Source organism: Ceratocystis lukuohia, assembly GCF_044167205.1.
Source record: "Ceratocystis lukuohia strain C4212 chromosome Unknown Supercontig6_pilon, whole genome shotgun sequence".
Lineage (NCBI taxonomy): Eukaryota > Fungi > Ascomycota > Sordariomycetes > Microascales > Ceratocystidaceae > Ceratocystis > Ceratocystis lukuohia.
Window position 1 is genome coordinate 2161047 of NW_027263525.1, and position 16570 is coordinate 2177616.

Sequence of the window (16570 nt, forward strand, 5' to 3'; positions counted from 1 at the left end):
AAAGCCTGGCTGATCCTTGAGCTCTTGAGCGTCCATCGTCTTCTTTTTCCTATGCTGAAACAAACGCTCTACATTCTTTTTTTCTCTTGTTTGACTGCATCGCCATCTCTATTATCCACAGTGCCATCGCCTCATTTTTTCCTTTCTCTTGACTAGCTCTCCCTTGCCTTCCCTCGAAATCTCTTCTTAGCTCACCATGAACCCTCTTCAAAAGAACAAGGTCGACATTAAGGTAAACCCTTTTCTCCAACGCCCCAATTATCACCAAGTAACCCCGCGAATGTGCACTAAACCAAACCCCCGCATTTGCTGCCATTCGCCATCATTGTATTCTCTATTGCTCGCAACCTTCAAGTCTCATTCCTTTCGGTATCGGAGATTAACAAGAGAAATAAACAAGAAAAACGGTGCAAATATTTTCACATGCATAAACATAGTCCGCTAACCCCTCTCCCCATCTCTTCTCATTTTAGTCCCTGTCACCAGAAGAACAGCGTCTCTTCCGCCTCTACGGCAAATTGCCCTCACGCTCCGACCATTTTGCCAAGCACCTCAAGGAACGCAAGTACTTTGACTCAGGAGACTACGCACTCAGCAAGGCTGGCAAGGCTGACAGCGTCGACGCTGGCTCCGTTGGCTCTCAGCATCCCCAGCCTGAGAACATCCCCCACCGTGAATCTGTCAACGGATCCAATGCAGCCACTACTTCTACTGGTGGTAGTGCTGTTGCTGCCGGCATTGCGGGCGCCCCTGGCGTCACTCCGCTCAAGCATGCGGGCATTAATGGAGTTACCCCTGCTGCTGCGTCGCCCGCTAAGGAGTCTAGCTTCTTGAACCGCGAGACCAAGCCCGAAACTGATGGCGAACAGCAGGAAGAGCAGGAAGGTGAGAAGGAAGAAGAGCAAGAAGCTGAAGCTTCTTCCACCACACCCAACGCTGCTGAGAAAGTGGAAGGCCAGTCTCAGGAACTGCCTATCCGCCCATAAACTAGTGCAGGGCGGGTGAGATGATGAACAACATAAGGGGTAGCCCGGGAAAATACGGCCTCTGGCAATGCATCGGCACCTACTCCTGTGATATCACTTGTAGTTATCCATTGCTTGTCTATCCGACCTGTAGCGAGCAGAGAACAGCGAAACTAACGGAGGATAACCCTACAACCTATCTCAACAACCCCCTCTATGCTCTTCCTCAATCTCTAGCTTTTTGAGCTTTGAGGATACGGCTTGATATTGTTACTTTCCCATATTCTCCCTTTTGCCTCTTCCCCTTTTTTTGACCTTTCATTTACGGCGTTTACTTTGCTTTTGTTTTTCTTCTGCTTCTTTAGTCTTAACTTTGGTCTGATATCGCATTTCTCTAAAGCTCTATTGTACCGCATTCTTATCATGTCCCAGTCGACTCTGCACTTGTTCTCCCATCTCTCTATTCTTCTGGTATGCTTTTTCTGGAGTTCCTTTTTTATCTTCATAGGTTGTCGTGGGAGTCATCTGCTGCTTTTCTGTCCTACCTTTTTCACCTTTTTTTTTCACCTTTTTTTGGCACCAAGTTCGTCTTTACGATCAAAGAGCCCACTTGCTTCATGTACCAGTCTCTCACCGTACGATGTTGGTATATTGTTCCTACCTTTATTACCTTGTAAAGAATTGGACGGATTCATTGCACATAGTTCAGTTCACATCGTATGTTGTGCTTCGTATCAGGTCTATTTGAAACTAAGTATAAAAAAAAGTAAAAAAAAAAAAATATGGCTAAACATAGCCATCCCCAGGCCAAACCTAGGCATGGAGCTATATGTGAATCTGCTTGTCCAGTGACGTCTCTCGTGTCTGTCCCTGGGATCTTTTCTTGTCCGCGATAACACCTGTAGCCCCAGTGAACATTACCCATTTCGGTAATGTGAGTGTCCAAAATTGTGGAATGAATAAGAACCAGCCATAGAACTCCCAAAACGCCAATTGATAACCCAGTCCCAGTCCCAGTCCCAATCCTATAACCACTTTTATTATTTTGGTGCGTCTGAATTACAGGCGAAATCTAGTTTCCTAGATTGCAGACGGCCTTTCTAATCGAAACTGCCATCGATGATATAGAGGAGGGGTTAACCCACCTCTTCCACTGCGGCAGCTTACATCTCCAGGGCCTTAAGAGCCATGGCCTTGGCGCCTTCAAAGGTGAGGTTTCCGCCGATGAAGCCAGCAGCATGAACAAAGACGCCACCCTCGATACCAGTGATCTTCGACAGCTCCTCGTCGCGGAAGCCACGCCACTCAGCAGGCAGAGGCTTGCGGCTTTGGAACGAGTCAGCACTTTCAGGCACGCACTGTACACGCCACTTAGCACCATGGATGGGCTTCTCGGGGTACAACACGTAGAGGACCGAAGGCTTGCCGTCCTCCAGCTGGTAGAGGTGGTCCTTCCAGGGGGCCGATGTTCCCTCAAAGACTAGCACACGACCCTGAGGATCAAACTCCTTGCGCTTTTCAAATGCGGCCTGGACCACATCGCGGGCAGGCAGCCAAGCGGTGGTGTAGTACTTGAGCTCGTGCTCAAATTCCTCGCCAATACGCTGGCTGGCACGCAGGAAGTGACTATCCTCAAGAGCCTGAGCCTCGGCGGGGTCATCAGGGGTAGGATCGTTCCAGTTGCGATTTAGGCGGCCAACCATGGCGCCCAAGGTAAAGCCGCCATTAGAGAAACGCTTCTCAATTTTGTGGGCGGCAATCACAGCGGGGTCGTAGAGTGAGATTCCGTTGTCATGGGCATCCAGGGCCTCAATGAAGCTCTCGTAGATGCGACGCCACATCATTTCGACCTTGGGGTCGTCGACAGAAATATTTTCGTTGCCGTTGTTGCGTAGCGACTGGGCAACCAGGGCACGGCCGAAGTGCAGAAACACAAGGCCAGCACTGGACAACTTGGTGTCGCGGCCAGGGAAGGTGGTGGTGAAGCCACGCTGGTGATGATCAAAGCGCTTGGCAGCCGCATCGTACTCTCCACCGACATCGACAACCGTGTCGCATGTGGCTAGCACCGCAGGATCACGGGTGCGTACCAGTGAGGATGAGGCGTACTCAGGCAGCATTCGCAGCATGTGGACAGCTAGTGCCTCATCAGCATGGAAGTGGCCGCTGTGGGTACCGATCAGAGGACCGTCCAGCTTAACTCTCTTGGCAGCAGTTTCGACAGACATTTTGATAAAGCGAGCAAACATAAAGTAGTAGTAATTGGTGATGATGGGAATTATGCAGAGGGGAAAACTTTCCAAATGGGACAGAGCCCAACTCCGGTTGTTCAAGAAGCCTTGTATTTATTTGTGCTGCAGCAGGGATTATTTGAATAACCCACTGTTGATAGGCTGGAGCTTTAAGGTGGGGCCCCTCCTCCCTCTCTACTAAACGACATGGTCCAAAAGTAAAATAATTCACGTGACCAATCACATGAGTCCGCTTCTTACTGTACTAAAGTTGCAGGGGGTGTCTTGGGGGCGCGATATTCGCGATGGATCAGCCTCGCGATGAGAAAGCTTCAATAAAACACACACGCTAAATGCCAGACAATTAAGACTGCGCCCTAATCACATCGCTTCTCACAATCAGTTTCACCACTACAGACTGGCTCACAAACCTGCGTCTATCATTCTATCGAAACTTGATTGGTCTTGGGTGTTGATTCTATCACTGAATTTTTTTTCTAACCTCTACTCGCCAAGTGCGTCAAGCTATTTGCACACATTGTGAAAAGACCGAGTTACACAACGACACCTTTCGTTGTCGATTCAGCCTTGCGTGAGACGCATCCCAATCGGCGAACCACCGCTTTCTCTTCTCCTTCACCGCATACGCGGTTTTCTATTAACAATGGCATCCAATGAAACTCGGCGCAAAGCTGTCGATGCACAGCACAAGGATGACGCCCAGAAAACGGATTCCGAAAGCAAACAAACGTATCGCTCATGGAAAAAAAAAGTATCGCAAGATGATGGCGCGTTTTGACAACGCATCTCGTGATAACCGTGAAATATACAAGAATGAAATGTTCGCACAGTCCATCATCAACCGGATATCTGTCGAGAATGAGTGAGTCTGCCTCCTACTTCTATTTCCACAACTAGCAGCGATCATCTTCACAGCCACACTCAAGACTAATCATCTCAATTTACAGTCGGCTACTTGAAATACTGCTGTCAATCAACGAGACCCCGCAAATCCCCGCGAATAAACGCTTCGATTTGAGTCTTGACCTCCCCGATGATGTCAATACCCCTGTGCCAGACATCGACCTTACCCCCGAGGATGAAAAGCTCATGTACGGCAAAGCTCTAAAGCAATTAGACCGCAGCATCATCCGTGCCAACTATGAAGCTACTAAGCGGGACTCACCGGAAACAGTCCAAGACCTAGTTCCAGCTGAAGGCAAAACCCATCCACCGACTTTCCTAACTATGGACGATATTAACGCCTACATCTACGACATTGATCAGCGCCTTGGCATCGAATCCAAGCCGCCTATCGTTGCCCCAGATGCCGAGATGTACAGGGTACCATCTTCGCGTGACTCCATCCTCAACAATCCCGTGAGTGAGTATAACTGGCTGCGCAAACATGCGCCCAAGACCTTTCTCCAGGACGGTGTACAGAACCCCCCCCGTTGCTGGTCATGGCAAAGAGGCTAAGGATAAGGATCTACCGTCTCGTGCTGCACCCGGCACGGCAGGCACAGGGGGAGGCAGTGCTTCGGGATCAGGCGGTGCCAACGGAACCAGCGCATCAGCCTCTCGCGGCCGCGGCTCCAAGCGTGGGGCGCGTGGTGTCGAGTCGGACCACTCGGATGACGAAGATGCTGGAAGCCGACCGGTCAAGAAGCGCCGAGTTGTGGCTGCTGCAGCTTCAGCTGCGGCAGATAAAGAGACGGGCACACCGGTGCGCTCTAAGCCAACGGCTAGCGGTATTAAACATGTGAAGAAGAAGGCAAAACGGCAGTCGTCCGCTCCGGACGCAGCTGGCGTCGAAGGAGAGGATTAGAGTTCTGTGACAGTGACAGTGTAAAGCGATCCTATGGTCCTTCATTGCCCCTGGCCTGGACTATGATGGAGGTTTCTAAGATGGAAATCATGTCATGGCTTGGCTGTTTTCTTCTTTTTGTATAGAGGCTATGAATACGGTGGGTTTTTCTCATTACGGCGTTCTAAGGGCTGCCTCTTTTTTTTTTTTGCGCTACTAGGGTGTCAGTTATATTTCTTTTTTTTTTTTTCTTTTTTGGTTCGTCATTTATCTTGATAGTATATTTCTTTTGTGTTGCATTCTGCAGTCAATATCCAAACTTCCAAGCAACCGTCTCCCATGCCCAACTCTCCGGGTATCGTACAACAAACTCCAGTCATAAAATACAGGGTTTCAAGCCGCAAGTTAGCCCTGCGTGTTTATCTCTATCTATCTCTCTCTTTCTCTCTCTGTCTGTGTGTGTGTGTGGTGGTGGGTAGATCTGCATGATGAAATGTTAAGCTCAACAAAAGGAAAACAAGAAAATAGACGGTACTCTTAGGCAAATAGGACAAAAAAAAAAGAAGGCTTTTGACAGGTAGATAGCCCCTCTGAATTTTGAACTGCCAAGACTTTTGTAGCACGCTTGTACAGCAAGATACCTCCCCGTTGCACATAGCGTGCTTAAGCCAGAATAGCCTTGAGCTTGCTTTCGACGGCATCCATGTACTCATTGGTTGTGACGTAGTCCTTGCGGTCAGTCTTGCCGCAGGCTAGGGCCAGATCCTTGGTCATAATACCATCAGCATCGACGGTCTCGATGCAGGCACGCTCCAGGGCATCGGCAAAGGAGACCAGGTCGGGAGTCTCATCAAGACGACCACGCTGGGCCAGACCACGGGTCCAAGCGAAGATAGAGGCAATGGGGTTGGTTGAGGTCTCCTTGCCCTTCTGATGTTCGCGGTAGTGGCGCGTGACGGTGCCGTGGGCAGCCTCCGACTCAAAAGACTTGCCGTCAGGGGTGATCAGCACCGATGTCATCAAGCCCAGAGAGCCGAAACCCTGGGCGACGATATCGGACTGGACATCACCGTCGTAATCTGGGGGAAGAAAGAAAAAGAAAAAGAGTTAGACACACACACATTACAAGCAGCAAGTAGGAGAGGGAAATGCTTGGGAAGCTTACTCTTGAGAGCCATGATGTATCCACCCGAGCTCTTGATCATCTGGGCAACCATATCGTCAATCAGACGATGCTCATACCAGATTCCCTTGGCCTCAAACTCGGCCTTGTACTGGGACTCGTACAGTTCCTGGAAAATGTCCTTGAAACGACCGTCGTACTTTTTGAGAATGGTGTTCTTGGTGCTCATGTAAAGCGGCAGGTTCTTGGTCAGAGCCAGCTTGAAGGACGAGTGGGCAAAGCCGGTGATGGACTCGTCGGTGTTGTATTGGGTCTGGGCAACACCACCGCCGTTCTTGAAGCTGAAGACGTCAATGGCAGTGGGGGCGGAGCCATCGGCGGGGGTGAAAGTCATGGTCAGCTTGCCGTTGCCGGTAACGACTAGATCTTTGGCGCGGTACTGGTCACCAAAGGCATGGCGGCCGATGATGATAGGCTTCTTCCAGCCCTGCACAAGGCGAGGAATGCGGGGGATGACAATGGGCTCGCGGAAGACGGTGCCACCGAGGTGGTTGCGGATGGTGCCGTTAGGGGACAGCCACACTGTTGGATTCAGAAAAGAAGTCAGCTATGCGTTACGGGCTGGCAACGGGACAGTAAGGTGGAAGGAACATGATAGACGAAGCCAGAGCCGGACCCAGCAGCCAAAAACAGCACGAGGCACTTACTCTGCTTGAGCTTAAACTCCTTGACGCGCTCCTCATCGGGGGTAATAGTAGCGCACTTGATGCCAACCTGGTGCTGCTTAATAGCCTCTGCAGCATCCAGGGTGACCTTGTCGCTAGTAGCATCACGATGGGGCAGGCCCAGGTCGTAGTACTTGAGGTCGATGTCCAGGTAGGGGTGGATGAAACGGTCCTTGATGCTCTGCCAAATAATGCGGGTCATCTCATCACCATCGAGCTCGACAACGGGGTTTTTAACCTTGATCTTCTGCACAGTAGTAGCCATGGTGCGACGGCTACCGGCAATCATGGTAGCCTGCAGAGCACGCTGACGGATAGCGTTGGAAAAGGCGGGGTTCATGGTGTGATTTTGGAGATTGGAGAAGGGCGATTTGGCGACAGTAATTGGTGAAGAGCAGACAAGTTAAGACAATCTGCAGGTCTGAAAAAAATGGGTGGATAGAGGGGATGGAAATGCAGGTAACGGGAGGGCGATGGCGATGAAGTTGTCAATCGGTGCGCGATCCAACACGAGCAACTCAAAAGCTTAGAATCATATTGAGAAAAGAAAAAAAAATACATGACCGAAAATCGGAGCCGACAGGGGGAGAAGAGACCACCAATTAAAGTGGAGCCACGCCAACCGGTGGGAGGGACGTAAAGTTGAAGTCCGAATCACCAATTCTTTTTTTTTTTTTTTTTTTTTTTCTTTTAAAATTCTTTGACTTTCTCCCTTCCCTGTCATCGATGCTATTTTTTTCTTCAGACCTATGCTTAGCATTAAGGTGTGGGTGCGGAATAGAAGTTGCAAGCAAACCAACCAAGCTGGTGGTGGTGGCTTGGCTGCTGTGAGCAACTGATCGCAATGCGAGGGAGACGTTGTCATCTGGTCCGTTTTTTGTCAGGCTTGCCGCGATCCATCCAATATATCAGAGCGTGAGCCCGCTTGGATGCATTATTTTTTGGCTCCTGCCAAAAAGAAAGGAAAGCATACGCGGTCACGCCCAGACGTGTGCTGCACATGCATATTTTGGTAGCATTCATGGCACGTTTTTCCCGGAGCTTGTCCTCTTGATCGGGTGATTACAAAGCTTTCCGGGCCGTGTGCCCCACTTTTCCTTTTCTCCTCTATTCGCGGCAGAAGAGCGGGACAAGAGGCACCGTGGATGGATGGCTCTGGTATCCACACATTGCTCCGCCCCTCTAGCGCAGTTTTCCTAGCTTTGCATCTGATGGCTGCTCGGCGTTCGGCTCAGTCAAAAAAAGAAATTCAAATAATAATAATAATAATAATAATAATAATAACATTGCAAAACAAGAGGGGGCCCATGCTGTGAAGCTGTTATTTAACCAAGTGTCATTTTACTGCGCCTCTTTGAATGAGACCAGGCTTGCAGATCCGCTCCACAGCGGAACTTGAATCAGACAAGGAAGAGCGAAATCACAACAGAAAAGAATCAACATGGGAGCCCATGTCTTGGCCAATGCGGACTACCAACAACAACAACCTCAACTCTACTGGGCCAGACCAAGTTGTTGGGAAAAGGCTTGGAATATGAAGCAGGCTATATTCCTGCAATTTAGAAGAAGAATTGAAACGGACTAGTTCATGTCATGTTGGCTGGTAGAGCGGCCAACATAAGCTAGCTAACCACTGCTACGCTAACCACTGCTACGCTAAGCCCCCCCCCCCCCCCCCGCGTTAGGGGTGGGCTGACTGAGGAGGAGGAGGAGGAGGAGCCACAACAGCGCTGCGCCAGAGTCGCTCAAGAGAACAATGAAGCACTGCCTTGATGTCAGTTGATGCATAAGTAGACAACACAGCACAAAACATAGGCTTATTTCCTGAGCTGCACGCCAGCCAAGCCCCTTTGTACTATGCTTTGTGCAGCTTATCTTTCAACCTTAGCCGGCTCCACTACGACGTGTTTCCTGGCGTTACCATACTGGCTTGAAGAGCGACCGGTCAGCTAGTCAGCCGTTGTTGGACCCGAGTTATTATTACTTTCTTTTGCCAATAAAATTCATCGTTCGAGTTCGTGGCACTTCATCGCAGTGCAGCAGACTTGGGCCTTGCTTGTCCGCCTTTCCTCTCTCCCCCTCATTTTTGCACATAGCCCCCTGGCTTCTCCCAGCCTATGATTTGTAGGATTTGGCTATCCTTTGGCTATCCTTGTTAGTCGCCGACCATTTGTTGGGGCTTGGTAGACAAGGAAGACTGGACTATGCGTGGGTGGGTGGTGCTTGAGGCCAAAAGGTGGTGGTGGCTACATGTGCGCTCTTTTGCTGCTGTTATTTCTTGTTGCCTCTTGTCTTACACTCGGCCCATACCCGATTTATTATCACCAAGTAAGGAAGTAATTTCCCAACTACCAACCTTGCCAGGTTTCTCAAATGCACTCTGCCGTCAAGCGAAACTACTAGTGCCTGGCCTAGCTCTGGGCATCAGCTTGGAGGGAAGCCATGACACTAATAGAGTTCCGATGGACAACATCACATACATGCGCCTAAACGTCTGGTCCAGGTACGATTTTGGGACACAGAGAATGGAGAAGTGACGCTCCAGCAGCCTTCCCCAACTGGCCTCCGCTTCTCCGTGTGTGGATTGCATGTGCACAAATATTGTTGCAGCAAGGATGTTAAATTAGTGCGCAACATAACACGCCCCACCTGTTGGCCTGGCCTAGTCTGGCCTGACCTGCCTAAGCTTACCTGACCTGAGCTGGCTGAGCTGGTCTGACTCTTGATATGAGTGACAGATCAATTGCACTCGAGAAGGGACGATAAGCCATATATTCAGGGGGGCTAGAACGGGAATTAGTGTGCATCAGTGTCAGAAGCAAAAGCAATGTAAGAAATACGTGCACAGTAAGGAGGAGAAAAGTGCAGTGGAACCAGTCTACCTGAGAGAAACACGAAGGAGAAAGGAGCAAGAGGACAGGGCCGCGATCAGGAAGACGAGGAGAGAAAAGCCAGCACACCAAGGTGGTGGTAAGGGTATGATTTTGGGCTTTCTTTCGTGCGTGTGTGTCGAAGAAGGGGGGGTGAGCTGCCTTTCTTTCCCCCGAAACCCAAAAACCGAAGCAAAATAAACGCAGGCCAAAAAGAGGCAGTGGGAGAGCTAAAAAGTTAGGCCTATGCCTATGTAGATTAGCGCAGTCATAGGAGCCGACAGAAGGGGAGTAGGGATGGAAATCGAAGATCTTAAGCTCTAAAAGTCCTCCCGGAAACTTTTGCAGAAGAAGCTAATCTTGAAGCTCAACTCGGCCTCCTCTGAGCCCCTTCGTTGCTTGCCACTCCAAGGCTTCCCTGCGCAGACGGACGGAGAGGGAGAGACAAGACAGAGAGAATTGGAGGGGAGATCTGGTCTTTGTGTGCCTAGGCCTTCCTCCCGTTCTCTGCCACTCTCCCTTTCACTTTGCTGGGGGGGACAGAGAAGAGCATGTGTGTAAAACAAGCCTTTTGATTCCTTATTCATACTTATCCTGCGACAGACGAAAGAGAAGGAGGGAAGAGGAGAACCGTGGGATGTGGAAAGACGAAAGGACGAGCACATGGGTAAGGGACATCTGGGAAAGAGTTGCTCGTGTACCTACCCCGAAATCTGGTAAGTAGGCACTCAGTGAAGTCCCCCCACATAGATACCAATCGTATTATGCCCTGCAGAGAAACGTCATAGTCAATTTACACTGATGTATGTTCTGCTGCTTGGGTGTCTTTACGGGCTCGCAACACTTACCGCGTTTGTATATCGCAATTTGTCATTCTATCCACCTGCCATCCTCTATAGCTGCCATCAGGCCTCAAAATAAGAGAAATATTGTTCAAGTGACCAGAACAAGCGCCAAAATAGCAGCATTCTTGGACGCCTTTGCAATGGACAGATGCAATGCACCACATAGGAGCGTATTAATTAGGAGATGAAGATCATAACAATAATACCATAGACAGGGATATGGGTGTGGGGGAGGGGGAGGGGGGGTGAGGTTTCTTACTAGAGTGACCCAGGCCAGGCATGGTGGTATCGGATTTTTATTTCCAAATACTGTGCAGACACAAAGAGCGGCTTCATCCCCGTAGCTGGTACGTATATACAGCTGGAAGAGAAAAGAAAAGAAAGGGAAATAAAAAAAAAAGGTTAACTAGCATGGTAGCAGAGGAATATCATACCGCCATGGCCAATATTAGCTTGTACAGGAGGAATAGCATGCCATACCGCTACGACCATTCGCCCGCCCGCCCGCACCTAGAGTCCCTCTGATATTTTGACGTAAAAGAGCGCCCGCTGTCTGTGTCTTGGTCTTTTTTTCCTTGTTGAGTAAAGGCTGTAGGCGAGCGATGTCTGATGCTGATGTGATCCGCAGCCCATCCCGAACCTTGCGAATGAGTAAGCTGGGAGAAATGAGCGCCAGTCACAATATAGCGAGAGTGTATGGACACTTACTGGCTGGCAATCTAGGCACACCAGCGAGCGACGGTGACAGGGGAGGAGAAGGAGGAGACGAATGATAACAAGGTTCGCACATCTACGCCTTGGACCCAACGGAGACAAAAACAAGAGGAAACAACATCCTGTCCGCACCGCCTACCTAGCACCAATCCCAGCGCCAAGGCAAACAGGCTCGTGGGGTCAAGGAGGAAAAGAAGCGAAGAAACGAAGGCTATGGAGGAGCGGTCTTGACAAAGGAGTAAAGGAGCAAAAAGAGTTGTTTGTGTTTAGCACGCGCACAAGCAAGGGCTTCCCGGCGACAATGCGGAAATAATGAGAAGAAACCAAAGATTGACGCTTACGCTAACACTTACAAGCTCGCTTAAAATAATTGGGAAAAGAAGAAGCTTGGCCTTGAGGCCAAGGCTTTGTCTCAGAAAGCCAAGAGCTTCCAAGGAAGCAAGAACAGGAAGAGACGAACAAGAGTTTGGCTAAAGGGAAGCGATGAGGAAGAGAAAAAGAGAGAAAAAAAAGAGGAGAAATGTGAAGGTGGATGTGCTTGTAAGCAGCCATGACGCTGCCCCTTTTCTCCATATTTTTTATCCATTCCTGGTAATAGCCTAAAAGGAAGAAAAAAGGGAAACTTTTTTTTTAAAAAAAAAAAAAAAAAAGAAAAAGACACGAAAGGGGAAAGGAGAGTAAGACCGCCCTGAGGTCGAGAGACCAGAGAGAAGATTGCATTGGTGAGAAGACGAAGTCCACAGTAGGAAAAGCAACACAAGACAAAGCCCCCCAGCCGGCCAATCAGCACCAGGGGCAGTGTGAGTTGGAGTGAGATGCATTAACTTGTCTTACACAGATATGGAGCTGAAGAGTTGGTGAGTTGTTAGCTTCCCAAGTTAGACAAAGCAGAGCAGGACATACACGTATGTACATGGACGCAGGCAGATAGATCCAAGGAGCCTCGAGGGATTGAGATAAGCAGGTTAGCAGACACACACAGGCTAAGCAGACTAGGCAGACTAGGCAGGTAGATGGTCCGTAAAAAAAGAGCTCATATTCAAAAGATGCGCGCACAAGCTATAGAAGTTCCACATGTACAAACTGTCTCTCCCGAGAATAACCGCAACTATAGAACAAAGAAGGAGCAAGACAAAATAACAATTTCATCTGCATAAGAAACACAAGCTGAACCTGTATCCAGAAGAAGATGCGCTGGCCACCTGGACAGGAGGAAACGCAGAGCAGAAAGAGAGAAAAGCCGCCAGGGAAATAAACCGACGCAGAAAAAAAGAGAAGAGAAGAGAAGAGAAAGGCAAGGCAAGGCAAGGCAAGGCAAGCAAGGCAAGGCAAGGCAAGGCAAGGCAAGGAAAGGCAAGGCAAGGCAAGGCAAAAGCAATGAACATGGGCAAGCACAAAAATCGCAAAAACACACTGTATATGAAGATAACGCCAGGCCAGATGGCCACAGAAAAGAAGCCGGAGAGAAGAGAGAAGAGAATCATAAGGTCATGGAGATGGATGGTAATAGAGGCGGGAGAGACGAGGCCGGGGCCTCACTTCTTTGAAATCACTTTGCCAGTCACACCGCTGCGCTTGCTCTTGGGCTTCGCCGCTTTGCAGTTCTGGCAGTTTTCCTGCTTGTTTTTTAGTCTGCATAGACACTTGGCGCAGCGCCACCAGTCGCGGCGGGTATCTACCAGGCCAGCCAAGTCCAGGGGAGATGGGCAGGAAGAACCAACAGCAGCAGACATCCTTCTCTGGGCTGCAGCTGGCAGAAAGCCCTGCTTGACGACCTCGTCCTTGTGGTAGTCCCGGTAGTGATCGCGAAGATGGTCACGGCGGTGGAAAGGCGATTCCGTCTTGGCACGATTGCAGCGGCGGTAGTCGCAGAGAAAGGTCTTCTTCTGGTCTGCCGGCAGGTGGATGTGATGGATGTGGCGTTGGAGGTCGGCTTTGCGCTTAAACATGCGCTGATTGCAGTCAGGCTCGTGGCAGGTGAAGCCTGGCGATCTAGGGGCTGGGTCCGGAAGTCTGTAGAGAGCAAGCAGGGAACAGTCAGTAATACAACTCGAGAAGCGAAGCCCAGGAAGGACTAGAATCGAAAGAAGGAGTATCTCACCCTCTTGGAGACAAGGCAGGCGCATGTACTGGGTGGGGGCTGGGTGCCGCTACAAACCCGGCCACCGAGTTGGGGACTTCAGGCTGAGTGCGCGGGTGGTTGCGAAAGGTAGCAGTGGTCAGCGGATCTCCGCCCCAGGAGAGATCGATGGAAGGCATGGAATCCATAGGCAGAGGCATGCTTGAGAAGCCCCCACTATAGTGTGGCCCATTCCCCATTACAGAGGAGTCGTCAAACATAAAAGTGTTGACCATGTCCCCCATGCCGCTCTCCGTGAGAGCGGGATCAATACAGTGCGTATGGCCGCTCATTTGCGGCGAAAAGGTGGAATAGTTAGGGTGCGCAGGCGAGCTGGGGTTTGAGCTATTGTATGGGCTGGCGCAGTATGAGCTGTTGTTGCTGCTGTCAGTCCAAGGGCTAGAGCCGCCGTGTGGTTGAAGCCCACCGTTGTTCCATACCCCATCGTTGTTCCATGCCTCGCTGTTATTCCATGTGTAGGGAGTGCGGGTTTGGCTGATAGAACTATCTGGGTAGAAGATATGAGCCTGGAGTGACATTGTGAAGAGATGAGAAGTGGGAGACTGTCTCTGTGCTTGTGTATGTGTGACAGGTATGTTGGAATAGTAGAGGGAGAGAAAGTTCAAAGACGAAAAGAATAGGCAGAGTGCTCGGGGTGGGAGATCTATGGCAGAGTAGTTTAGTGAGGGCCAGAGAGAAAAACGAAACAAGGCGTGGTTTGGAGAGACAGGTTTGGAGGGGCAGGTTATGAAGCTTTCGTGGGAATGGGATAGGGCTACGATTTATATATGTTTAGATATATATGTATATACATATATATATATATCAACGACTTGCACTAGCTTGAGTGTCTTGTGCGAAGCTAGGATTATGAGTGTGCTTTCTCTTGGCGATATGGACACCCCTCCCTTCCCCACCCCCTCTCTCTCTCTTTCTTATAGTCAATGCCCCTGGTGACCGGTCGGTCGCTTACTCACCCACATACGATACATTCTCCTTCCCCCCGTTCATCGAGACAAAACCAGTCAAGTGGTTTTAAGCAAGCAAGCCTGCGGGGCTCCGTTCCACGCTCATGAGTCCCCAGCACTACAATTCTTTCCTTTTTCTTGTCTAGCCCTCATCGTGCATGCTTCAATTCAAATGTCTTGGTTTTATGTTGTGTTGTTATGGGAGTTTTGCTTTTCCTCTTTTTCTTTTTTGGCAAAGAAACAGAGCTAGTAACAAAAAGGAAAGAAAAGGAGTGAATATTACGCTGATCCCTTCTGGCTGACCCAGAAGAAAGCCCACGGGTGCAAGAAAGAACAACTAAAGCCAAAAGGTCCTGTTCTAGTAAGTTTCTCTGGCGTTCTTGTTCTGCTCGCCTAGCCTTAGTTGGACTGGGAGGGAGAGACGGTGTTGTGTTTGCAAGTGAGTTGGGTGGGCGAGACAGAGAGGACTTCAGGGTGTAATTGTCTTGCTGCTGTCGTCTTTGTTTCTCCCTGTCGTTTTCTCTGGGGCTGCTTTATCTTGCTTGCATGAATGGTGGTGGGCAGGGTCGTCTATAATCTGCACTCACCCAACGTAAACGATATCTAAATTTCAGTGCTGAAAGGTAGAAGTGGGCAAGTTTGTTTAGGACAGAATCCTCTCTAATATCGGTTATCCTCTCTTTTCTCTGATGGCCACTTCCAAACGGCAGCATTGCAGGGGAGGGGGGGAGACCAAAAGTATGCCTTGTCATGTTCTTGTCCTTGTCTTGAAGCACAAGACAAGCTTCTCAGGATCTCAGGAATCACATTCTACCATATTGCATCATCAGCTCATTAACAGCAGAACAATGTAGTGGGGGGGACGAGGGAGGGGTTTGCTAGGGCACTCAAAACAAGCTTAGGCTTAGGATACTACCGTTTGTTCTAAGACGCCGCAGCTTTGCTTATAAGCTACGCCTAGACCGCTCCGACCCTTTGCTGCTCCAATGCTGCGAAGCAAACGAAGAAAAAAAGAAAAAAAAAAGAAAAAAAAGGAGCAGAAGTGAGAGAAAGAAATGAAAGAAAACTAAGACTAGGCTAGGAACACAGGGCCTGTGCGAGCTGTCTGCCGGACATACAGTGGGTCTATCCCCTGTATCACAGCCAGAGCCAGAGCCAGAATACAGCGGTGCCCCCCCCCCCCCCCGCAGCTATAGCCGCTCTAAGCATCCTAAACCCCAAGGCCAAGGCCAAGGCACTAGGGTCCTGGCACTAGCCAAGACAACGAACGACATGCTGTGCTGTTTCTCGGGGTTTTTTATTACTTTTTTTCTTTTTTCCCGTTTCTTGTCCTTTCGTCTGTCGCATGAGCTGCGAGGTGGTGTGCTGTCTTGGATGCTCCATCTCTTTCAACACCTCGGGCTGTATTACGTTCCTCACTCCGTCTAGCCTCTATATTTAACGTTCGATGATAGCAGTCTCTCAAAGCTATTCTTAGAAGTGCTTCGCACAATAATAGAAACATGAGATAAGAATGTATGAGGTATGAGTAATAACCTGCAAGACCGCGCTTACTCATCCAGGCTAACCAAGAACACCATGATGAAGTTTTTTTTGACCCCTCCCACTTCCTTCCTCTAAGAAAAGAAAAATGAAGAAAGAGAAAAGGAAAATGAAAAAATAAAAAAATAAAATAAAAAAAATAAAATAAAATAAAAAAATAAAAAAATAAAAAAATAAAAAAATAAAAAATAAAAATAAAAAAAATGTTACTCAAATCATACCCCACCCACCCCTCCTCCATCCTTTGATAACTGTACGAGACTTGTCGCTTGGCTGGGCCTGGCCCCAGTCCTCATCCTGGGGCTCATGACGCTTTCTTCGATTCCCTGCACAAATCATATCTGGTAGGATATTCCAATCCCTCTCTCTTATTTGAGGTCCTTGCGCAGCGGGCTAGTTCCGCTATGCCATGAAGCAAGCAACAAGGCCGAACGGACGAGGCCAGTATCAGGAGGCTGGGGTCAGACTGAGCGAAAATGCAGCTAGAACAAGCATTGATCGGCCTTTCATTATCGCTCTGGCCCAGGCTGACTCTGCCTTTGTTTTTCATAGCCTCCCTCCTAGCTGGAAATGGTGCGTCTGTATATACCCACGCCTATCGCTGAAAGCAAGGAGAAGACACGGCCAATCAAGTATTTCGAGATCTAACCCTGACACCAAC

General features: G+C 49.4%; 5 protein-coding genes across 5 annotated transcripts; 2 read left to right on the top strand and 3 right to left on the bottom strand.

Annotated features, from left to right (window-relative positions):
- Nucleotides 1-196: 196 nt before the first annotated feature.
- HOO65_060510 (mRNA stability protein mug134) lies at nucleotides 197-986 on the top strand (the record flags this gene model as incomplete). The annotated part of the gene is made up of 2 exons (XM_071004036.1): nucleotides 197-232; nucleotides 474-986. 2 exons carry the CDS (start codon nucleotides 197-199, stop codon nucleotides 984-986), a joined length of 549 nt encoding a protein of 182 aa, XP_070857860.1.
- A 1142-nt stretch (nucleotides 987-2128) lies between these two features.
- On the bottom strand, nucleotides 2129-3193 carry HOO65_060511 (UPF0160 protein C27H6.8; the record flags this gene model as incomplete). The annotated part of the gene is made up of 1 exon (XM_071001150.1): nucleotides 2129-3193. One exon carries the CDS (start codon nucleotides 3191-3193, stop codon nucleotides 2129-2131), a length of 1065 nt encoding a protein of 354 aa, XP_070857861.1.
- A 785-nt stretch (nucleotides 3194-3978) lies between these two features.
- HOO65_060512 (uncharacterized protein) lies at nucleotides 3979-5024 on the top strand (the record flags this gene model as incomplete). The annotated part of the gene is made up of 3 exons (XM_071003981.1): nucleotides 3979-4079; nucleotides 4165-4584; nucleotides 4640-5024. The coding sequence occupies 3 exons, from the start codon at nucleotides 3979-3981 to the stop codon at nucleotides 5022-5024; spliced, it is 906 nt and encodes a 301-aa protein (XP_070857862.1).
- Nucleotides 5025-5666: 642 nt separating this feature from the next.
- On the bottom strand, nucleotides 5667-7191 carry HOO65_060513 (isocitrate dehydrogenase; the record flags this gene model as incomplete). Its single annotated transcript, XM_071003865.1, has 3 exons — nucleotides 5667-6062; nucleotides 6125-6708; nucleotides 6834-7191. The coding sequence occupies 3 exons, from the start codon at nucleotides 7189-7191 to the stop codon at nucleotides 5667-5669; spliced, it is 1338 nt and encodes a 445-aa protein (XP_070857863.1).
- A 5624-nt stretch (nucleotides 7192-12815) lies between these two features.
- HOO65_060514 (uncharacterized protein) lies at nucleotides 12816-13938 on the bottom strand (the record flags this gene model as incomplete). Its single annotated transcript, XM_071003963.1, has 2 exons — nucleotides 12816-13293; nucleotides 13439-13938. 2 exons carry the CDS (start codon nucleotides 13936-13938, stop codon nucleotides 12816-12818), a joined length of 978 nt encoding a protein of 325 aa, XP_070857864.1.
- Between the last annotated feature and the right edge of the window lie 2632 nt (nucleotides 13939-16570).